Below are 23,724 nucleotides of genomic sequence, written 5' to 3'. Positions count from 1 at the left end.
ATGTCTAGGCTCATGGCCCCTTCCTTCATCTTCAAAGCCATCAGCATAACATCATCCAATCTCTCTCTCATTTTGACCCCCTATCCTGCCTCCTTCTTATAAGGACCCTTTGGATTCTACTGGTCTCTCCCTCTCAAGATCCTTAATCACAGCTGCAAAGTCCCTTTGCCATATAAAGTCACATATTCACAGGTTCCAGGGATTAGGATGTGGACATCTTGGGGTGAGGGTGGGGGTCGGAGTAGCTACTGCTCTCCCACACCCTTCGGACCTTCCAGTGTAAATACACATCCCCCCAACGTTCCTTCTCTTTCCTCATGCCCTGTTCTCCTTTTATTCATATCACATACTTATTATAGTATATAATGTATTTGTCTATCTTTTTATCGTCTGTCTTCCCCTACTACAGGCGGAGCTTCACGCAGCAGGAATTCTTCTCTGCTTTGCCCGTTGCAATATCCCCGGCATCTGGACACATTCCTGGCAGTCGATCAATATTTATGAATAAAGTGAAAAGCAGATCGAGTGAAACTCTGTTTCCTGCAACTGAAATAACCTAATAGAGTACACACAGCAGTGCCGAGGGGTGAGTGACTTGTTCCTGGCTGCCCGGCCACTCAAGGAAGAGACCACACACAGAGCCCACTTCTCAGACGTATTATTTCTGGGACCAAATTTGGGTCACGGCTGCAGAGAAGGCGGACTCTGGACCCGAGGAAGGAAGCACTGGGGAGACAGAGGTGCAGTGCAACTCTCGCCCCGGTCATTATGGGAACTGTCTTCAGGATCCGACCAGAAGGACGCGTCCATCCACTGTCCGGGAAAGTGGGGGGACCTTGCTTCCAGGAAACTGGGGGCGGGGCACTGGAGAGATGAACCACCTCAACATTCTGGGGAAGGAAGTGGTGCCTGGAAGGAGCGCTGGGGTCCCTGCAGGGGTGGGGACTTGCAGGGGACGAGGGAGGCCAGAATGCCGGGTCCTAGGACGACTCATGAATAAGACTGGGTACTGTCCTGGGTCCACTTGGAGGACCGGCAGAGGTTGGTGTAGACGCCGGGTCTGTTGGGCTGGGCGGCAGGGAAAGTCTCCCCAGGACACAAGGCCCTGGAGGGAACCACTGCAGACCACGGGGCCTCTGGAATCACCCTGTGGAGGAGAGAGAGGGGCACAGAGAGGCAGCGATGTGGGGAGGTGAGGGAGGGAGTCATATAGATGAGGAAGGACCAGGGCAGCAAGAATAGAGACACAGGGGTGGGAAAAGTAGAGAGATGAGGAGACACAGACGACGACAGAGAGGGAGACACAGGTAAAAAGAGACGCAGAGAGAGAGAATATTAATATTTCACCCCACGTTCACCCTTTAGAAACCCCCTTTGTCCCTCTCTACCCAACCCCCAACCTCCTTTCTGTCTGTCTCCCTCATTGTGTGTCTCTGTGCTTCCTTCTATTTCTCTCTCACTCTCCCCTCCAACCTTTGAATATTGTGTTTCTCCTACTGGACACCCTTTCCTTTCCCTGCCTCACTCTTCACCCATCCTTGACACCAATCCACCTTGTACGTATACCTCACTTTTGCCGAGAGGCAATTCTCAGCCCCTGGGTGAGGGGTTCTCAACCTGGGCACCGCCGACATTGGGACCAGACGATTCTTTGCTACGGGAGGGTGTCCTGTGCCTTGTAAGGCATTTGGCAGCACCCCTCTACCCACTACATGCTAGGAAACCCCTCCCTCCCCACCAGACAGCTGTAACGATGACGAAAAGCATCTCCAGGCATTGCCATACATGCCCTGGGGGGTCAGAATTACCCTGGGGTTGAGAATCACTCCCTTGGACTAATTTAGGTTGCCTGTGCTTAATTCCCCATAGCTCCCCGTAATTACCCTTCTGTAATAATATTCAGCACTCTTTACTGTCATTTCTTATTTATGTTTACGCAAAATACCTACAACCTGGCTTCTTTCCCCATTATAATGCAGACGCTCTTTCCCAGGCAAAACAAGCTTAGCTGCCCCGATCGCTAAATTTCAACTTTCTTGTGGTTTGATTTCTCTCATCATTTTTTGTTCGCCCTTGTTTAACATCCCTACAGAGCTTCTTTTGCTCGGCAGTTAGTTAACTGCTCTGAGCCTTGGCTCCTCGTCTGTAAAATAGAGTTAATAATAAAGCTTAAATGAGTAAATTGAGCTGATGCATCTGAAACACTTAAAAGAGTGTCTGGCAATTAGTTAACTGCTATTAGTGTTATAGTATTAGTATTATTGTTATTATTTCTTGCTTTTAGCGGCCACACCCAGACCACACTCTGGTATGAAAAAGCCACTCGAGGTCTAGGGAAAAAATAGCAAGGTACTACCCTTGGCTACAGAAAGGCTAAGTGGTTTACAATGTTGACATCCAAATTAGATGTGTTTTCTTCTGATAAAAACTCCTCCACCAAAAAAAAAAAAAAAAAACCCCTCCACCCATCCCTCTCTCCAGATGTGGGTGCTTCCAGTGTTAAGTGAGGATAGAGATTAAATTGGCAGATCTGGGGAGTTGCTGCAACTGTCACATTTGTAAGATTTGCGGGGGTGGGTGGGGAGATTTTCCCAGCCATCAGAATGGGACTGGAGTGCTGTCTGAGCCCACAGCTTACTAAACACCAATATTACTGAAACATACATCCTGCCAGCAGAGAGCTTGTTAATTTACATTCCTCTAGACCCTTTGGGGACCTGAATACAGGGAAGGGTCCTGAGCTGTAACAGTTTAATTTCTGTCATCCTCAACAAATAAAGCTCCCATGAGAATATAAAGAAGCTCTGTACTGGGGATGAAGAAATGTTTGCTGAACATTGGGTCCCACTCATCTCTCCAGCCTCAACCCCTGTCCCCCAAACATGCTGGCTCTTTTTTTATTCTTTGAATCAGCCGAACTCCTCCCTGCCTCAGGGCCTTTGCACATGCTTTTCTTGCCCTTAACCTCTGCAAGACTGGCTCCTTTGTGTCATTCAATCTCCGCTCCGATGCCACCTCTTTGAGGCCTTCCCAATCACCCTTCCAAATACTGCCCCCCATCACTTGCTTTCATAAAACTATGCTTTATTTCCTGCACAGCCCTTACCACTCTCTGAAATTACCCTGTTTATGCAGTTTCCTGACCATAAGATTTTTTTTAACCTTTTTGCTATTCCAACAACTTTGTGATCAATCCTCTCCATTAAATATTTTCTTTTAAAAATACCTGCCATGGGTTTCTGTTTTCCTTCTTTAAGACATTTTACTAGCATTTGTCAGAAAACTTTCATACTACAGATTTTATGGGAATGAGACACTTAAGACTGTATCTGCCTGAAATATGCCAAAATAAATAAGACAAAACTGTGATGTATATTGTCTGAAGGGTGGCCCTTAGATGTGATATCTTTATTCAGGGCACATCCTGCCCTTCTATACAACACAGACTTGAGCTCTCCCTTGAGACCTGTGCTAATACAGTGGCCATTAGCTATACGGGGCCCTTGAGCACTTGAAACGTGGCTAGTCCAGACTGAGATATGCTGTCAGTGTAAAAATATTCACTGGCACAAACAAACCAAAAACAAACAAACAAGGAAAAAATAGGAAAAAAAGAAAAAATAAAACAAACAAACAAAATACACACTGGCTTTCAAAGGCTTACTGTGAGAATAAAAGAATGTAAAACATTCCATTCATAATTCTTTTATATTAATTACCATTTGAAATGATGGTACTTGGGATACATGGGATTAAATAGGGTATATTATTACAATAGTCAATTTCAGCTGTTTTTTACTTTTTTTACATGTAGCTACTGGAATGTTTAACATTACATATAAGGACTTCCCTGGCGGTCCAGTGGTTAAGACTCCGCGTTTCCACAGTAGGGGGCACAGGTTCGATCCCTGGTCATGGAACTAAGATCCCACATGCCGCACAGTGGGGGGAAAAAAACCCAAATAAAATTACTCGTAAGACTCACATTATATTTTTACTGGACAGCATTACTCCAGAATATGAACTCTGTGAGGACTGATTTGATCATCGCAGGGTCCCCAGCACATAGCAAGGGTCCGGGTTACATGGCTGGTTTCAGTGTGTATCTGCTGAATGAACGGAGAAGTCTCTAGCCTTACCCTGCAGGAGTCTCTGCCGGCCTGCTCACCAGCACACAACATAGTGTCACCTATCTGATTTGGATAGGCCGTCTTGCACCTGTCATCACTTAGCACAGTGATGTCCAAGCACTGGAGGACTCTGGGGAAGGTAGCTGTCAAACAGAGAAATGCAGAGCAGGGCCACAGTGAGCGGCGGAGGAAGATGGGAACGGGCAGAGTGCTCAGAGACAGAGAGGGGGAGAAGGCAGACACAGGTGGCATCGAAAGAGACCTGGACACTCACCCTGGGGACTGCTGGTTGTTTCCCACCAGACACCAAGCAGCTGGTCCCAGCAGATGGACAATGGGAGGAGATGCTGATGGGCCTGACATGCGGAGTCTCACGGATTCTTTTGTTGAGTTTGATGAGCATGAGGTCGCTGGAGTGGCCGGGGTGGGAACAGCCGGGGTGGGGGATGGATTTGATCCCCTGAAACAGCTGCTGCCCGGATTCATATATGGGTGACAGGCAATGGTGGCCAAGATGGATTCTGAAAACTCTGAGGAAGATGGAGCTGATCACGACCAACTCTGACCCTTATCCCCATATCCAATGTCAACCCCAACGCCAAACCTACTCGCAACCCCAATCTCACCCCTATCCACAAATCCATCCCCAACACCATCTTTATCTTCAACCCCATGCCTATCCCCGCCCCAGTCACAACTCCAAACCCATCTCCATCCCGTCCCCCGCGCTAACCCTAATCCTTTCCCCACACAGAAACCACCCACATATGCAGTCTCAAGCCCAACTCTATCTAACCATGCCCAACCTCAAAGCCAACCATCTCCAACCCCACCCATAACTCTAATCCAAAGCCCATCTTCAATCCTACATCTATTCCGAAGCCCCACCCTATCGCAATTCCATTTTTATCTCCACTCCATCCCAGTCTCCACCCACCTCTAATTCTAGAGCGAAACCCAATTCTATCTTCATCCCAAACCATCAGCATATGACCAAACCCAAATCCAACTCATTCTCGACTCCAAACCCAACCCTAACCCCAGCCCCAATCTTTTACCCACCTCCAAATCATCAACTTCAAATTCAGCCATCTCCAATCCCATTCCTGTCTCTAATCCAACACCATCTTCATCCCGTCCCATCCCACCTCCAATTCTAAAGCCAAACCAAATCACAACTCTATTCCTAACCATCCAACATTTGCATTCCTAGCCCCAAATCCAATTCATCCCTAACTCCCAGCCAGTACCACAAGCCCCTCCCCAATCTAACCCCATCCCCACCCCAACTCTCCTCCCCAACTCTATTCTTTTTTTTAAATTTTATTTATTTTATTTACTTTTTATTTATGGCTGTGTTGGGTCTTCGTTTCTGTGTGAGGGCTTTCTCTAGTTGCGGCAAGCGGGGGCCACTCTTCATCGCGGTGCGTGGGCCTCTCACTATCACGGCCTCTCTTGTTGCGGAGCACAGGCTCCAGACGCGCAGTAATTGTGGCTCACGGGCCTAGTTGCCCCGTGGCATGTGGGATCTTCCCAGACCAGGGCTCGAACCCGTGTCCCCTGCATTGGCAGGCGGACTCTCAACCACTGCGCCACCGGGGAAGCCCCCCAGCTCTATTCTAAATCCCATCCCCAGCTCTACCCGCTCCTGCTCCCTCATCCCCGTCCCATCCCCCCCACCTCCATGCCCCACCCCCCTCAGCCCTCCTCTGGAGCCCCCCACTCCCTGCTTTCGGCAGCGGGCGGCCGTGAGCAGCCACGGCGAGTCCCCCAACACGGCCCCGCAGTAGAGCTTGTTGGGTCCCGGCAACAGCGCACCCTGCCGCGGCCGGCTGTGCCTCTCGCAGTCGGTCCCCTTCACGAGGCGGCTGCTGGTGCCGTCAGCCGCCCGGGTGTTCTCCGCGGCCCCAGGTCCCAGGTCCTGGGTGCTCCCGCAGGGCCCGACGGCAGAGGAGATGTCGCAGGAAGCAACGCCATTTGCGAGAACACGCTCTGGGGGCAGAAAACGGGGGGGGGGGCGGGCGGAAATGGAGCTCGGGGGCGGGGCTTGGGCTCGGGGGCGGGGCTTATAATCAAGAGGCGAGACCAGCCAGAGGACTTCTGACCTTCGAGGGGCGCTTTTGTTGCGGGGGGTTGGGGGGCGGGGGCGGGCGGGCAGGGCTCTAGGGGCGGGACCTGGTTTTAAGAAGTGAGGGGTGGGGTCAAGCCTTAGCGAATGGGGTCTGGGCTAGAGTCGGCAGAGCCTGAGATGTGGCAGGGGCTTGAAATCGACTGGGGCAGGGCCAAGGCCAGGGTCCCGCGGAGGAGTCGATCCTATAAAGAGCCCTGACTTTGGGAGAAGAGGCAGGGGCTGGGTTCTAGGAGCTGTGGTCAGGACCGGAGGTGGAGCCTGGCCCAAAGGAGGAGAGCCAAAGGGGCTGGGCCTTTCTTGGGGGAGGGGCACAGCTCAAGGATCCCTGACTGTAGGTAAAGTCTGGACTTGGGGTATGGATGGGGAAAAGGGGCACAGTCAGAGCTTGTGGGCTGGGCCAGAGTCGGAGGAGCAGAACCAGGAAAAGTGCTCAGACTGGGGTGGGGCTCCCGTCGGGTGGGGGGGTGGTGGAGAGCAGAGCTATTTTGCGAATTCTCGAACACAAATGTGCCTCCTGAATTATCCTGCTAATACCCTTCTCCCTCACACAACCCTGCAGATAGGGGCATAGATATCCTACCGCATCACCGGTTCCCCCACCGTCTGTTCACGCGTTCACTTGTTTATGTTCTTGCTGAGGACGCGGGCAAGTGAAGCCCTTGTTGCTGCCTTCGTTCATGCACACAGTCCAAGCAACAGGCACACAACGGCTGTCACAGACGTGCACACGCACAGCTACACAGGGAGACGTGCGTCGTCTCCACAGGGACACTTACACACAGAGCTCTGCCTCGTGGTACACACGATTCCCAGGTGCACACATTCGGGGGCAGCCTTACATGATCTCACTCACTCACACACACAGTGTTTTAGTCACCTGTGTATATATGCCTCGTGTGCAGACAGGTAGAGACTGCCACTCACTTCTGCACACAGCATGGTGGCATGGTGACAAGGTTAGACTCAGTGGACCAAGCATGACACAGGACAAGTCACCTAGCATCATCCACCTTCACACAGCCACTGTCTCGTGGTGACAGCCTCTTCTGCACACTCAGCCTGTCACGGGAGGGATGGGCACGCCACACACACACACAGCACTGCACCATCACACATACAGCCCCCTACAGTCACACAGTCACCTGCAGTCACCCACACGTAGACCCTCAGGCAGTCACATGTTTGCAAAGATAGCCACACATAATCTTGCACCCAGCCACAATCACACAATCACAAACGGCTACCCGAAGGCACCTAGCCACACATTGTCATGGTGCCAAGCACTTTTGTCACACACAATCCTGTCACACAGGGACAGAGACCTACAGTTATACATACACAGAGCCAAGCAGCCACACACAGTAACACTCACAGCCAATGATACACACACAGCATCCTAAATGCACAAACACCCAGCCACACAATCACATCTACAGCCTCAAAGAGTAGGCACACCTGTCACAAACGGTCACTCAGTATGGGAAAAGGCACCACACACACACAGACACACACACACACGGTAGCAGTCACACAGCCACACACAATCACAAATAAAGACAGACTCACATTCACCCAGCCTTGGAGCCATAACTAGTCACACGTGTTCCCCCAGTGCCACATAGAGAGTCACCGACAGCCCCACGATGCAGTTAGCCTGCGTGCACACACTGGGATTCTGGGTACCTGTCACCCCCAGAATCAGTGCTGTGATCAGTGCACCGACCATCCGCGCCCAGGGGTCCAGCTGTAGCCAAGGTCATTGCACCTGGCGGGGGTGGGGCGGGGAGGAAAAGAGAGTGGGGAGGCCCAGGTGATTCTGGGAACCCTTATCCCACCCCCACCTTCTTCCCTCCCCTGTTTCTCAGAGCAGAGAGGGACCACGAGGACATGGCCCACCCAGAGCGCTGAGGTGAGTTGAGAATCAGGGCTTATAGACTTCAGAGGAATCAACATCCAGCATCCTTCAGTCTCCGAGAGAGGATGGAGAGAGGATGGGGGATGCATCCCAGACCAGAGCCAACGCAAAGACAGCTCTCCCTTCCTATGCCCCACCCCCCAGCCCTCACCTGCCACGTCCCCCAGGTAGGGGGCGGGGAACCCGCTCCCAGCTCAGTCGCAGACTCTCAGGCCCGCGCCGCCGCCGCCGTCCTGCAGCCGCCTATTCCTCTGCTTCCGGCACCCGGCCTGGGTTGTAACGACCCACTGATCCCTGGGGCGCATTCCCGGGTAGTGAGGCGCCCTGGCGGGCCTTAGCAACCACGCCCCCGGCCTCCCCCCATCTCCACCCCCAGAGCACCCCCCGCCCAGTCCCGAAGGCCACTCCCTACCTCCCTGGCCCCGGGATGGGGAGGGGTCTCCGGAGGTCTGGCGTCTCACCAGCTCTGGAGCGCCCTTAGCGCAGGTGTTTTTCTGTCTTCCCTGTGCCTTCACTCATTCTAGCTCCCTCCGCCCCACTTCTCCTCATCTTTCCTTCTACCCTTCCTTCTCTCTGTGTTCCACTCCCCTCGGAATCTTTCTGAGTCTCTCTCAGTATAAGGCGCCCACCCAGTGTCTCTTTCTGCTGTATTTTTTTTTTTTTTGTAGCTTTATTGTGGTAAAACTGAGGTACAATAAATATACCATATTTAATGTGTACAATGTGATGAGTTTTGACCCACACACTTCCAACCATCACCCTAGTCAAGATAATGAACTATCACCCCAAAAGTTTCCTCAGGCCCCTTTATGTGTTTCTGTGATTCTCAATTCATCTCTCTTTCTCTACACCCCTGGGTCTCTCTCTGTAGCTTTTCTTTTCTGTTATCTCTCTTTTCTCTGTGACACTACCCTTCTCTGTCTCCCTATTCTCTGTTTCTATCCCTGCATCATCTTCTTCTCTTTCCTCTTCTTCTCCTTCTCTTCCTCCTTCTCCCCCCCCCCCCCCACCTTTGTCACTGGCTCTGAGTATGTGTATCTTTGTGTCTTTCTCTTCCTCTATCTCCCTCACCCTCCATTTGGGCCAGGAAGACTCTGGCCACTTTGCTGAGGGACCCCCCCCTCAACCCCTTCTCTGCCCCTCACCCTGTGACCAGGGCCACTGGGCAGAAAGGGGCGGGGATCCAGTCTAGGCCCCCCGCAGGTGCCTTACGCAGCCTGCCTGGCACAGCCAGGCGTGGGTGAGATTTGGGCAGGGCCAGCTGTCAATGGGGAAAGAGGCCAAGAGGCCAGGATAGGGGGTGGGTGGCTCCCAGCCTCTTGGGAAATGGGGCACTGGGTAGGGAACCCAAAAGGTGCCTCCTCCCTCCCCGGCTCCTGGGCCATCCAGGGCTGCCTCTTCTGACCTCTTATCCCTTCCAGCTCTTCTTTCTGTCTGCCCCCAGCGCTATGCATCCATCTCTAACTGTGTCTCCAAGTCTCTGTCTCCACTAGGATATAAGAGCCAAAGACTCATTTGACACCTATTTACTGAGCATCTACAGTGTGCCAGACTCAGATCTGTCTGTGAAGAAAAATAGACAAAGATGCCTGGAGATGCTGCCTTTGCAGCTCTCACATTCCTTGAGGGCAAAAACAAAGCTGTCTTGTTCACTTCTGTAATCCAGCACCTGTTGAACGGGAGGTTTTAGAGCCCTGAGACTCGTTTCAGCGTATAGGGAAAAAAACTTAAAAACATAAAATTCTGAGGTTTGTTTTGGCTATTGCAATGAATATTTCATGCATTAAGGTGACAAATCCAGCAGCCTACCTCTTTTAAGCCTACAGTCTTTTAAGTTTAGCTTACAAACCTTTTTGTTCCAAATATGTGTTTTGATTACAGGAAGGGTTTTGTTGTTGGTTTTTGTTTTCGTTTTGCATTTTAATTTTTTTAATTGAAGTATAGTTGATTTACAAAGTTGTGTTAATTTCTGCTGTACAGCAAATCGTACCAATGTTTTCTTTTTTTATTTTTATAAGGATATGGCTGAGTCTTTTTTAAAAATTTATTTATTTTCTTTATTATTTATTTTTGGCTGCACTGAGTCTTCATTGCTGCGCGCGGGCTTTCTCTGGTTTCGGCGAGCGGGGGCTACTCTTCATTGTGGTGCCCACAGTCTTCTCACTGCGGTGGTTTCTCTTGCTGCGGAGCATGGGCTCTAGGCGTGCGGGCTTCAGTAGTTGTGGCACACGGGCTCCGTAGTTGTGGCTCAAGGGCTCTAGAGCGCAGGCTCAGTAGTTGTGGCACATGGGCTTAGTTGCTCCGCGGCGTGTGGGATCTTCCCGGACCAGGGCTCGAACCCGTGTCCCCTGCACTGGCAGGCGGATTCTTAGCCACTGAGCCACCGGGGAAGTCCCCAATGTTTTCTTAGGTCAGTCTCCCAAGGCAATAGAAATAAAAACAAAAATAAACAAATGGGACCTAATCAAACTTAAAAACTTTTGCACAGCAAATGAGGTAAGTCTTTATAATAATGTTGGGTCCCAGTTACAAACTAAGTTAATTAAATATCTTCAAACATTTAAAAACTACATTTCTAAAACCAACTCCATCTCTTCTGGAAGTCCTTCAGTTTTTAGGTAAACCTTCCAGAGCATGTAAATAAATTTATACATCTATGTATATTTTACTTATAAATATGATCAACTGGGACTTCGCTGGTGGTCCAGTGGTTAAGACTCTGCACTCCCAATGCAGGGGGCCCAGGTTCGATCCCTGGTCAGCGAACTAGATCCCACATGCTGCAACCAAGAGCCTGCATGCTGCAGCTAAAGATCCTGCGTGCCGCAACTAAGACCCGGCACAGCCAAATAAACAAGTATATAAATAAATAAATATTTTAAAAAATATGATCAACATTGCATTCTTTCAAGTATCCCAACACTGGACATAAACTTGGGATGACTCTAACTTAAAATTCACACAGCAATGACCCATTCCAAGCTGAAGTCACAAGACTATCCTCACAGTAGATAAAATTCTAGTAGACATACAGACACCTTAAACACCAAACGTGCAGAGATTCTGCTTCCAACAATATTCATGTTAAGGGTTGGGCCTTCAAACATTTCTATGCTCATTTTGAAAACATATCAGAATTGGAAGAAGATGTTCATATAGGAGAGCAGTTAGGAACCCAGACTCTGGCACCAGCCCCCCCTGGCATTCAATTCTGACTTGACCACCTACTGTCTTCGAGACTTTGGGCAAACCATGTTACCTCTCTGTTTGATATTATTGTTAGTATCCATTAAGGAAGATGATTTCCTCTCAGTTGAAGTTGATTTTGGTCTGGACATTCATTGATTGGGTTCTTCCTGGTGATCCCAGTGAATTTCATGCCCCTATTTATTGTTCATAACTTCTAAAAGGGGTTGGTCAAGGTGGGCCCGGGGCCATCACGTGACTTAATATTTTCATGTACTCATAAAAAGTCAATTACTCCCTCCCATCGCAAAAATTTCACCTTTGGTAAATTTCACCTTGATAAAATTTCACCTTTCTTTGCTTCTTGAGACATCTAAGTGTGCTTTTTCTCAAATCTAAAGATCTTTAGAATGGAGAGACACTGTTCTTTTCATACACTGCCTCTGTCTTTGGACCACATAACTTTTCTATCATAAAATGACACATGACTGACTTTGAATATCTCCTATGGTGTGGTCGCTCTGTGTAACAATTTCCAACTTCATTCTACTCTATGCTGGGCAAACATAAGGTTGTGATAAATGTTTGTGAAGCAAATGGACCATTGTGTCTGATTCTCCCTCTGTTCCTAAATATTTCTCTACTCGAAACTTCAGCTCCCTTGTTGGACCCTCTTTTCCCTTTCTCTGGGGAGCCACTTACCATCCCATTCATCTTCCTGGGAGGATGCCTGGCTTAGATGTCGTTTTGTCTTTCTTGGAGATGGTGCAGTGGGGGTCAAGAGAGGAAGGCCTCTCTGAGGACAGGGACAGACCTGGGGCTTGGGGATAGGGGTGCGTGCATCAGTGTGGGATCACGCGCGGTGCGTGTGGGTGGAAGAACCCCAGAAAGCATGTAGAAGCCTGGGTCCTCACCCAGTTCTGCCTGTCTGCCCCCCTCATTTCGCGGAGAGCCTCCAGTCTCTACACCTCCCTGCCCATCCCCCTCTCCTCAAATGGACTGCAATGAGATCTTTCAAATACCCACATCTGACCCTGTCCTTCCTTTTCTCAAGGCCCTCAGGATCAAGGTCAAGTTCTTCTGCCTTGCACTCAGGGCCCAGCACCATCTTCCAGTGACCTACTTTCCCAGCCACGTCACCCATTTCTCTGGCCTCAAACCCCAGCCCCCACCAACCTGGATGATTTGCCGTCTCTGGAACACACCAGACGTTCTTACACTCCCAGACTTTTCTGCAGGTCATTAGCATCTTGAGTATGTCACCCACCCAAACTTCTCCACACGGTGAACTCATATACAGCCTCCCTCTCCAGCTCTCCCAGCCCCAGCCCCTGCTCAGCCCTCATCTTCTCTCCCTGCACCATCACTTCTACTCCTCCCTGGCCTCTGGTCTCTCCTTTCCAGTCCATCCTGCACATGGTCCCAGAGCTGCTTCAGCTCACATCCCTTCCATGGCTCCCCACTGCTCTCAGGAGAAACCCTAGCCTCTCAACCTGGGGTCTGAGGTCTTTTGGGATCTGGTCCCTGCTCTCTTTATCTCCCATCACTCTTACCCACACACAATGGCCTCCCAGCCCTCTCATCTCCCTGCTTTTGCTGCTATAAGGGGAGTTTAGTGGAGAAAGCCACCCCTCAGGGCTAGCTAGGTGGAGGAGACAAGGATGTCTTCCCAGGGAGGAGAAAAATCAAGTTGGGCTGTAAAAGGGAACTAAGGATATCTGGGCTTCAGAGAGGCAGAGGTGGGATAAGAGCAAAAAATACCACTGATAATAAAATTCACTCTTTATTGTTCACACGGGTGTGCCAGGCACTGCTGTATGTGTTTCACATGTTTACAGCCTTGACTCTCCCCAACAACATAGCCACCGCCTTATGAGGGATATACGATTATTATCCTTATTTTAGAGATGAGAAAATCTACACACTGAAGGAAGGCACTTCCCGCGGTTGCACGGCTAAGCAAGTGGCGGAGCTGGGAGCCCAGCTCAGGTTTGGCCAGACTTGGGACCACTTCTCTGTAGGAAGAAGTCGAGCCCATGGAATAATTGGGGAGGGAGAGATGCTTGGAAAGGATTTTCCTGTATTCTCTTAGTGGCAGGGTTGAGACCTTAGCTGGTGTTCCCATCACTCCTAGTGATGCAAGGATGGGGCTGGGGTAAAATCAGGGAGGATTTGTGCTGTGGTGTCACCGCTTTTATTAAGCATTAAGGGTCGGGTCTGGGCAGGTGGGGGGAAGGTCAAGAGGTGGAGGTCACACATCAGGATCAGTTGGCCTGAATGGTTTTTCGGATCCAGTGGCCGTATCTGCAGACGTCGGTGTAGACGCCTGGCTTCTCCTTGGATCCGCAGGGGATGTTACCCCATGACACAAGGCCTCGGAGACGGTCGCCACACACTAACGGACCCCCAGAATCACCCTGTTGTTAAAGAGGGAGAGAGTCAGATACAGACTTGCAGAGAAAGAAAGACAGACAGAAGGAGACACAGAGACATGTAGAGAGGGGGAAAGACACTCAGAGATGGAGAGAAAGACACACGTACAGAGAGAGACAGATAGACAGACACAAAGTCACAGATAGGGAGATAGAAGAGACTGAGGGAGACTCAGAAACACAGACATCTCTAAAGAGAGGACAGATGGTCTCAGAAATGGGGCTCATCGGCCTGCCCTTTCTTTGCATCCAACTCACTGTGTATCACTTTTCTCTATCTTTGTCTCTTTCTCCCTCTTGGCTGGTCTCTGTAGATCCTTCAGTGTACAGGGTTCAGTTTTGGCATCAAAGGGAGAAATCCAATGGACGATGGTGGCAGAAACCCAAGTTAAAAGTATTTGGGAGTGGGGATGGAGCCCCTTCTCTCCCCAGCTATGGTCCCCCTTCTGCACAGTGTGGCTATTTCCAAGCAGAACCTGTGGGGATTCTGTTGCAGCAGGAACAGTCTCCTGGCACCATCTGCCTCCCTACTGTGTCTCTGTGGTTCTTGATCTCTTCATCTCCATCCTTGTCTCTGCTGACTGGCTCTTTATCTCTGCCTGTCCCTGATTGTGTTTCTGTGTATCAAATTGAGTCTCTCTCCCTTATCATGCCTCTGATTTTCACCCAGCCTGTCTCTGTAAAGCTCTAGTTTGGTCTGTGTATCGGTCTCTTCCTGCCCACCTCTGTCCTTGGCTATGTAACGGGTGGGTCCTGGCGTCCTCACCTGGCAGGAGTCCTTCCCGTGCTTCTCATCCCCGGCACACACCATGTTTGGAGTGATCTGGCCAGGGTAGGCGCGGTCACACTCCTCACGGGGCACCAGGTGGAGGTATGCACACTGGAGGATGTTAGGGAAATCACCTGCAAAGAGAGATGGGCCAGGATCTCTTCACAACCCACCCTTCCCATTGACCCTCCAACACCTATAAATCCTCCCTCCCGTATTGGTCCCTATTTCCCAATGGTTCCCTTTTTCCTATTTGTCGCTCGTTCTCAAAACTCACTTCCATTGCCTGACTCCTGATTGGTCCCTCTTTCCATCAGTCTTCCCTCACATTGGCCTGTCTTCCTCATTAATTACCCCTTCTCTACCGGTCCTCATTTCCTATTGGTTTTTCCTTCTCTTAGTTCCCACCTTCGCTTGTCTCTCCTCCATTGGTCCCACCTTCTTCAGTAGTTCAGCTGACCTCTAGACTCTCTTCCTCTCTTAGTCCCTCCTCTGTTATAGCCCGTCCTCCTTCATTGGACCCTTATTGCCCATTGGCTCATCCTGATTGGTCACCACTTGACTTTTGGTCTTTCCTAACTGGTCCCTCTCTTCCTCTATTAGTCCCTCCTCTGTTACAGCCCATCCTCCTTCATTGGACCCTTCTTGCCCATTGGCTCATCCTGATTGGTCACCACTTGACTTTTGGTCTTTCCTAACTGGTCCCTTCTTTCCCCATTGGTTCTCCCTTCTATTGGCCCTTCATCCAAAGGTCTACTCCCTCCTTGCTTCTTTCCTAAATGGCCTCATCCCCCCCACCCCATTGGTTCTCCCTTCCTTTTTTGGCCCTTCACTCACAGGCCTACCCTCAATGGTTCCCGCTGATCTATTGGACTTGTTTCTTCCTCTGGTCTTTCTTCTAGTGACCCCTCTTGACCACTGACTCTTCTCAATTGACCCCTCCCCCATTAGCTTTCTCTACACTGTTCCCTTTCTCAGTTCACATCCTTCAGCTGGCTCCCCTGCTTCTTGCATTAGTCCCTCCTCCATTTATCCTTTTTTGATCATCAGTGCATCCTGATTGGTCCCTTTTGACAACTGGCCCCCTTCCTGATTAGTATCTCCACAGTGACCCTCCCTCCTCCTTGACCCTTCATCTTATGGCCCACATCTCCATACCTTTCACCTGTTGGTCTACTTTCTCCATTGGTTGTTCACTCATTGGCCCAACTCCCATATTTGCCCTCCCTCCCCGTTGAACTTTCACCCACTGATACACTACCCCATTGATTCTCACCATTAACCCCCCTCCCCATCACCCATCACCCATCACCCATCACCCATCACCCATCACCCATGACCCATTGATGATGGGTCACCTGCATCATTCTCCCCCTACTGACCATCTGCCATCTTGCCCCAGCCTAGGATGTGGCAGCTGGTGTGGTTGGCTGAGCAGTCTCTTTCCAGGGACAGGGGCTGTATGTGTGCAGAGAATTTGGCTGGACGTGACAGGCGCAACAGCATGATGTCCTGGTCATGGGTGGCGGCGTTGTAGCCAGGGTGGACCACAGTCCAGACAACAGAGCTCTCCTCCTGGAAACTCTCCCTTTGCTGAAGGTTGTGCTTCCCCAGGTAGACCTGAAGATTCCTGGGAAAGAGAAGGGCTGGGTCTCACCTGGAGCCCTTGGGCTGCAGCTGAGACTCCAGAGGGGGCTACGGTGGGAGGTGGGGTAGCCTGGTACACCATGAACCATCCGGTCTTCTCCCCTCACAGTCTTCCCAGCTCAGTAAATGACAACTCCATCCTTCCAGAATAACCTGGAGACTATTCTTGACTCTTTATTTCTTGACTCACCTCCCAGCTGTCCAGAAATCCTTTTGTCTCTCCAAAACATATCCAGAATCTGACCCACCATAATCTCTTACCTGGACTACAGTATCACTGGACTCCTGGCTTCTACCTTTGCCCCTCTATAGTCTGTCCTCCACAAAGCAACCAGAGCTATTTTAACAGTATAAGCCAGTTTTGTCCCTCCTGTGCTCAGAACCCTCCTGTGACTCCCATCTTGCTCAGAATAAAGGCCAAATTTCTCACTGTGGCCTACAAGGTTCTGCACAATCCGTCCCCATCACCTGTCAGTTATCTCCCACTCTCTCCCTTCTCCTTCTGTTCCAGCCACACCGGCTTCCCTGCCTTTCCTTGAACACAATAATCATCCTCTCACCCCAGGGCCTTTGCACTGGCTGTTCTCTCTGCCAGCAACTCTTTCCCCCAGATATCTGCATGCCTCACTCCCTCAGCTCCTTCAAATGTCACCTTCTCAGTGAGGCCTTCCCTGGAGACCCAATTAAAATGCAAGTATCCACCCCAACAAGCAAGTCCTAGCTCCCTCTCCTGATTTCCTTTCCACCACAGAACCTAATGTCACCATCTGACACACTATATATGTATTGTTAAATATTTACTTGTTTTACTGTCTCTTCCTCTGCCACACCGTGCTATTCGATAGAAGTTTCTGTAATGATGGAAATATTCTCTATCTGCACTGTTTGAAACAGTGACCACTGGCCACAGGCAGCTACTGAGCCCTTGAAGTGTGGCTACTGGATTTGGAAATTCGTTTCATTTTTATTAATGTAAATTTAATTGGCCATATGTGGCTAATGGCTACTGTATTAGATGGCACAGCTCTAGAATATCAAGATGGGATTTTTGTTTTCGTCAGATACATCCCCCTTGGTGCCTAGATCAGTGTCTGGCATATGATAGGTGTTCAATAAATATTTGTGAAATGGATCAAAGCATTACTCCCTTGCTCAAAAACTTTCCATAGCTCCCCATTACCCTCAGAATAAAGCCCAAGTGCCTTATCCCACTATCTTCTGACCCTCAGTGAACCAGTAACTTTCTTTGCTTAGAACTCTTCAGATTGTTCCCACTTCTTTTGTCCTTGTATTTCCTCTGCCCTGGATGTTCTGCCCTCTTCTTCATTTGGCTACCCTGTCTCATTTTCCATGCCTCAGTTTGAATTTCATCTCATCAGAAAGTCCTTCCTGACACCTTCTTCCATCTAAAGCAGGTACCTCTGTTCTTTTCTCTCATGGAGCCATCCCTGTTTTTTTGCCTTCATTGGACTTAGAGTAATTTGTAATTGTATGGTTTTTCGAGGATTCTATAACTGTCTTCCTGCATCTTTCTGCTCCTGTGTTCCCGAGGGCAGAGACTCTGGGTATCTCCCCCTCTCAGTCTTTGCTGAATTCCCACTGCCCAGCTCAAATCTGGCTCTTGATCAATGTGGGCTGAATGAATGAATGAGGATGGTGGGAGTGATGCCAGGTTTACCAGCGCTTGGGGGAGACCACCGTGGGGGGTCCTTGTGTCCATGACCCTGCAAGGTGAGACCCCTGTTGGGGTCTCTCCCCGCTCCCACTGGGATATGGCACCTGTTGGTTTGTCACTTGCTACTTCTCTGAGCTTCAGTTTCCTCAGAAGCAAAGAGTCCCTTATTGTGGGGGATTCCAGGAAAGGTATAGAAACTACCTACCTGGGTACGTGACCCATAGTTAGCATTGAAAAAAATGGTGGCTGTTGTTCACCAAACTAGTGGTTATTAGTGCCCTGAGGACTAGTCCTGGGTCCTCTATGGTCCTCTATCTATGCCCACTCTTTGGATGATCTCATCCCATCCCATAGCTTTAAATACCACCTGTTTGTGGTATTTAAAGCCCTAATGTTTACCTCCAGCTCTGACCTCTCCCCTGAGCACCAGCAGCCAACCCGGCATCCTTCTCGAACATCAAAACAGCCACTTGTTCAAGTCCCATCCCCGGAAGTCAGCCCTGCTTGTTCTCTTTCTCTCCCATTCCACACCACCAAGTCCTGCTGACTCAGCCTCAGAACCCCTCCCCAGGTTTTCAACTTCCCTCCGCCCCCAGGGCCACCATCCTGGTCCATCTCAGGACCATGGCAACGGCCTCCACAGGCATCCCTTCATCTCACGCCCAGTTCACTTTCCAGAGTACTCCTAAAAATGTAAATCAGGTCATGCTGCTTCCCTGACTAAAACTCTTTGTGGCTTCCCCCAGCACTTAGAATTAAATCCATCGCTCCCTACAGGGCCCTGTAGAAGGCCAGTTCATCAAAGCAGCAGTTTTGCTTCTTTTCTTCACTGCGATATCCCCAGGGCCCCAAACACTGCCTGACACATATTTAGTAATCAATTAAATACTGGCCAGTTGAACCTGCTTATCAGATGGCCTCATGATGGGACAGGGGGATGTGCGAAGTCTGCAAGACTCCCGCAGGGTCTAATCGCAACCACTCCTCATTCACAGCGTGGAGACTCACGGTTTTTTGCAGTGGGCAGCAGTGAGGACCCACAGTGGATGAATGACGACCCCCCCACAGAGCAAGTGGCCTGAGGTGTAAAGGGCAGCTTGGTAGGGGTGAGACGTCTGCTCACAGGGTCCACCGTGCAGCACCTTATTCTGTTCCTCTGTCTGGGCTGAGGGAGGGAGGGTCTGAGTCAGAGGGAAGGTCTGGAGACATCAGGCACCTCCCCCAAGGTGAACCCCATTGCCGTCTTAATCATCAAGGTCATCTCCATCCCCATGCCCCAAACCAGCCCCTTCCTCAAACCCACCCCTTCTTCATCTCAATCCCCATCTCCAAAGCCAAATCCATCCCTAAGCGTTCTTATCTTTAAACCCACCTCCAACCAATTTCCCCATCTCTAACCCCATCTCCCAAACCAACCTCATCCTCAAACCCTTCCCCATCTTCAAGACCACCTCCCGCCCCTTCCCCATCTGCATCCCTCATCCCTAATTTAACCCCTGTGTCTTCCTCATTTTAAACCCACCCCGCCCTCCATCCTCATGTGTATCCCCATCCCAGGTCCAACCTCTTCCCCATCAACAACCCCCACCCCATGCCCAAACCGCCCCCTCCCCCTCCCTTTTCTGCCTACCTGCAGCGACCAGAACCAGTGTTACAATCAGCATCTTCATGGCCATTCCTGAGAGGGGAAGCCAAGTGCTCCATCAGTCCCAGCCTCAGACTTCACCCGGACCCCTCCCTCTTCTCCCTCCTCATCCTCCCCTTCCTGCCCTGCTCTCCTGACCCTCGACTTCTGTCTTTCCCATTTAGTCTCTTGATTTCTTGTCTCCCCGACCCATGTCTTCCATCTGAGGGTCCCACCCAGAACCACGGACTGCTCACCGTGCACCTCACATTATTTTTCTATTCTCGGCTCTAGTTTGCCTGCTTAGTAACAGGAGGAGGGAGGGCCCCTGACATTCTTCCCTCTCCATGGGATTTCTCCTCCTCCCCTTGGCTCTGTGCTTACCTGTTGCTCAACCCCACACCTGTAGGTTCCGGTGGGAGGTGTGATCTTACCTGCTGGGGGCCGGCTGCCTGGGGGTCGACTCTTGGGTTGGGGGCAGGGACAGTACGTGTCACAGGCAGACAGAAAGGGAGACAGACAGAGAGTCAGAAATGCACGGAACCGCGGGGAGAGAAGTGACGCTGAAAACAGAGACGATGCCTCAGAGTCAGAGACGGAGGGCAGAAAGCAGAGAATGTAGGCCTGGCAGACAGACACCCTGAGCCCCCTGACCCCCTGGAAGAGGCTGGTCCTGTCCTCAGATGCTCCTGGTGTTTCCTTTTAACCTCTGCCTCCCCAGGTCCCCGAGGCAGGAGGGGGACCCACCCTTTTCCTCCTCACCCAGGCCTCCCACGCATATTCCTCCCACCCTCCCACAGCTCTGCTCCTGATGACCTTCCTGACCTCGGCTTCCAGGGAGGGCAGTGCAGGTCCCTGAGAGCACTGGGGTCCCGGATTCCCAGGTCTGAGGGAGGAGGGGGCTGGGGGCTGAGTATTCTGGACCTTCAAAGAGGAAGGAGCTGGGAGTCTGCACACCTGGATCTAAAGGAAGGAAGGGCAGGAGCTTGTTCTCCTCAGTTCCTAGACTTCTAGGTCCTTGAGCAAGAGAGGATCTGAGGGGCTTCCCTTCCCTCGTGGCGCAGTGGTTAAGAATCCGCCTGCCAATGCAGGGGACACAGGTTCGAGCCCTGGTCCGGGAAGATCCCACATGCCGCGGAGCAACTAAGCCCATGTGCCATAACTACTGAGCCTGCGCTCTAGAGCCCGTGAGCTACAACTACTGAGCCCGCGTGCTACAACTATTGAAGCCCGCGCGCCTAGAGCCTGTGCTCCGCAACAAGAGAAGCCACCGCAATGAGAAGCCCGTGCACCGCAACGAAGAGTAGCCCCCGCTGGCCGCAACTAGAGAAACCCCGCGGGCAGTAACAAAGACCCAGTGCAACCAAAAAATAAATAAATAAAAATAAATTAATTAATTAAAAAAAAAAAAAGAAAGAAAGGATCTGAGGACCCGAGTGCCTGCGTCCCAGGCAAGCACACAGTATCCCCTGTCCTCCTGGACTCCCACCTCTTCTGTGAGCGCTCTGGGGCCCGCAGGTTGTCACTCCTGGGTTCAGCACGCTTGGGCACCGGGAACCAGGCCCCACGGGTTTAGTGGGGTTGGGGTGATTCACGCACCTGCCCGTGACTCCCTCTGTGGGTGCTGGAGAAACTCAGTGTCCTCGCAAGACAGAGCAAAGCCAGCCAGGAAGAAAGCGTGTGTCACCAAGCTGGTACCCGCCCCTGCCCCAGGCTGTGGTGCAGACCCAGGCACTGCGGTAGGGGGGGGGGGGCGGGAAAGAGCCTGCGAACAATCGGGCTTTGTCTGCCCCCAGCACCCAGTGCCATGCTCCTGTCAGTTCCATTTCTCAAGCTCTCTTCCGGGCAGGTGGGCAGGCAGCTGCATCAATAGCTTCCCTTTATCCATCTGACAGTCCTGTTGCTGTCCTTTGATTGTCCGCCCACCTCTGCCCGGATATCAGGACTCTTGAACCTCCTGGTCCCCCTCCTCCAAGTCTCTTGCCGTCCAGCTCTCTCCCTGGCCATGGCGGCGGGGGGGGGGGGTGCCTCCGTGTCTGTCTCTGTTCGTGTCTCTCCACCCCTCTGCCTCTTTCTCCATAGTTTTCTCTGTATCTCTGTCTTTCTCCTTGATTTTCCAAGTCTCCGTTGACACTCTCTAAATCTCTCTTCTTACCTCTCCTAGGTTCCACCTGCGTTTCCAGGAGAAGCATGTGTATGCACAGAGGGGAGTTGGCTCCTGCAGAAGGGATGGCATGGAAGAGGGCAGCGGGGAAGCTAGTGGGACCCAGGAGGATTTCAGGACTTGATGAGATTTAACGTGTGCAGAGAGACACAGAAATAAACAGGAATGCACGAAAAGTGTGATGAGAAACGGGGGTCCAGGAAGCTATGGGGGGATCCAGGGAGATTTGAAGATGTGTCTTTAAACTTGGGCTTTTTAGTCAGGAGGACTAAAAGGTAGTTAAAGGGTCTGGTGCATGCAGGGAAATGGCAGACTGACATGAGCTGGAAGAATGGGTGTACGTGCGGCCGCCTGGAGCGAAATGGGTGTGATGATCACAGGGACGGGCAAGATGGAAAATGGAAGCTTTTGGGAAAGTCATTGGGTAATAAGTACAACTGATATGAATAATGTCCACCTCAGCAAGAGCTTGGGCCTGGCGCTATGGGTAGCATTTAATTCTTGCATTAAATCTAATTGTTGCCACCTTTGCTTGTTCCCTGTCACTCCTGGGATGAAAACCAGTTTGGCATTTGATATATTCTCTGGGGCTGCTCCCGTTGCCCCCCAGTTTCCCCCAGGCCCTTCTCACTCATCTCCCCACTGAACTCAGCATCTTCTTCTCAGGACCCACCATCCTCCCAGGTACCAGGTTGGACCGCTCATGGCCCATTGATCCACAAGTCCGATCCCACTGCCTCCTCTCTCCGTGTGGTCCCCTCTCTCCATCCCTATGTCCCTGGTCCCAGCTCAGACCTGCTTCTCTCCCACCTGAACCATTACCCCAAACTCTCCCCCTTCTCTGTATCCTTCACTTGACCTCAGAGGCGTCTTCCTGTGTCAGAGCTGATATTGCCTCTGTCTGGCTCACAGCCCTGGCCTGGGTCCCCCAGCATCTCCAGGACAAAGTCCCAGCCCTTCAGCATCCAGACCAGCACTGGCCAAAAGAAATATAATGCCAGGTACACATGCACTTTTTTTTAAAATAAATTTATTTATTTTTGGCTGCATTGGGTCTTCATTGCTGCCCGCGGGCTTTCTTTAACTGCGGGGAGCGGGAGCTACTCTTCACTGTGGTGCACAGGCTTCTCACTGCGGTGGCTTCTCTTGTTGCGGAGCATGGGCTCTAGGTGCTTGGGCTTCAGTAGTTGTGGCACGTGGGCTCAGTAGTTGTGGCTCGCGGGCTCTAGAGCGCAGGCTCAGTCGTTGTGGCTCACGGGCTTTGTTGCTCCACAGCATGTGGGATCTTCCCAGACCAGGGCTGGAACCCGTGTCCCCTGCATTGGCAGGCGGATTCTTAACCACCGCACCAGGGAAGTCCCTACATGCAGTTTTAAATTTTCTAGTAGCCACAATTTTTTAAAAAAGTAAAAAAAACAAAAAAAAAAACAAAAAAATCCCCAAAAAACAAGAGTTCATTTTAAAATCTCATTCAGCCCAATACATCCAAAACAATATTATTCCAATGTGAAATCAAAATACAGTTTTATTTTTTATTTTTAAAGATTTATTATTTATTTATTTTATGTATTTTGGCTGCGTTGGGTCTTAGTTACAGCACATGGGATCTTCATTGAGGCATGCAGGATCTTTCGTTGCGGCACTCGGGCTCTTCGTTTTGGTGCGCGGGCTTCTCTCTAGTTGTGGCGCCCGGGCTCCAGGTCGCATAGGCTCTGTAGTTGTGGTGCGCGGGTTCCAGAGCGCATGGGGTCTGTAGTTTGCAGCACAGGGCCTCTTGTTGAGGCGCGCGAGCTCAGTAGTTGTGGCCCATGGGCTCAGTTGCCCCGAGGCATGTGGGATACTAGCTCCCTGACCAGAGATCGAACCCACATTCCCTGCATTGCAAGGCGGACTCTTTACCACTGGACCACCAAGGAAGTCCCCAAAATACAGTTTGAAAGAGGTGGCTTGCTTTCTTATTTTTTGCATGAGAAGTGTTTGGAATCCGATGTGTCTTTTACACTTACAGCACAACTCAGCTGGAGCTGCCACAGTTCACGAGTCAGGAGCCC

At 50.9% G+C, this 23,724-nt stretch overlaps 3 protein-coding genes across 13 annotated transcripts in view; all 3 read right to left on the bottom strand.

Annotated features, from left to right (window-relative positions):
• SHANK1 (SH3 and multiple ankyrin repeat domains 1) overlaps positions 1–6,034 on the bottom strand; it is a 161,217-nt gene extending 155,183 nt beyond the window's left edge. Inside the window, exon 1 of the mRNA XM_082437926.1 lies at positions 5,949–6,034. The gene's annotated coding sequence lies outside the window, so the exon portion shown is untranslated. The remainder of the gene's footprint in view (positions 1–5,948) is intronic.
• On the bottom strand, positions 856–6,135 carry KLK5 (kallikrein related peptidase 5; the record flags this gene model as incomplete). Its single annotated transcript, XM_082439788.1, is given in 7 exon segments — positions 856–1,074; positions 1,076–1,147; positions 4,140–4,273; positions 4,405–4,431; positions 4,434–4,658; position 5,854; positions 5,857–6,135. Coding segments are annotated over 7 exon segments (822 nt in total), but the record flags the coding sequence as incomplete, so codon positions are not given.
• A 6,997-nt stretch (positions 6,136–13,132) lies between these two features.
• On the bottom strand, positions 13,133–22,010 carry LOC309648842 (kallikrein-6-like). 11 transcript variants are annotated; one of them, XM_082437949.1, is made up of 7 exons: positions 21,665–22,010; positions 19,944–20,072; positions 19,516–19,563; positions 18,894–19,050; positions 15,946–16,193; positions 14,561–14,697; positions 13,133–13,779 (listed from the first exon to the last, which is right to left on the bottom strand). In XM_082437949.1, exons 1-7 carry the CDS (start codon positions 21,699–21,701, stop codon positions 13,627–13,629), a joined length of 909 nt encoding a protein of 302 aa, XP_082294075.1. In that variant the 5' UTR covers positions 21,702–22,010; the 3' UTR covers positions 13,133–13,626. The 11 variants fall into 11 exon arrangements, with proteins under 11 accessions (XP_082294075.1, XP_082294078.1, XP_082294079.1 ...); XM_082437952.1 differs by lacking the exon at positions 21,665–22,010 and adding an exon at positions 21,109–21,218; XM_082437953.1 differs by lacking the exon at positions 21,665–22,010 and adding an exon at positions 21,109–21,218 and having other exon boundaries at positions 19,944–19,974.
• Positions 22,011–23,724: the final 1,714 nt, after the last annotated feature.

Source organism: Balaenoptera physalus (assembly GCF_965194825.1).
Source record: "Balaenoptera physalus genome assembly, chromosome: 19".
Lineage (NCBI taxonomy): Eukaryota > Metazoa > Chordata > Mammalia > Artiodactyla > Balaenopteridae > Balaenoptera > Balaenoptera physalus.
The sequence above is the reverse complement of the archived record's forward strand: the minus strand, read 5'-3'. Positions and strand labels throughout refer to the sequence as shown.

Coding starts and splice junctions, on each gene's coding strand:
- LOC309648842 (XM_082437946.1), bottom strand. CDS start 20,662: ATGGGCTTAGTTGCTCCGCGGCATGTGGGATCTTCCCGGACCAGGGCT. Junction 19,564..19,943: donor AGGCAGCCGGCCCCCAGCAG/GTAAGATCACAC, acceptor TTCCCCTCTCAG/GAATGGCCATGAAGATGCTG. Junction 14,698..15,945: donor CTGGGGCAAGATGGCAGATG/GTCAGTAGGGGG, acceptor CTCTCTTTGCAG/GTGATTTCCCTAACATCCTC.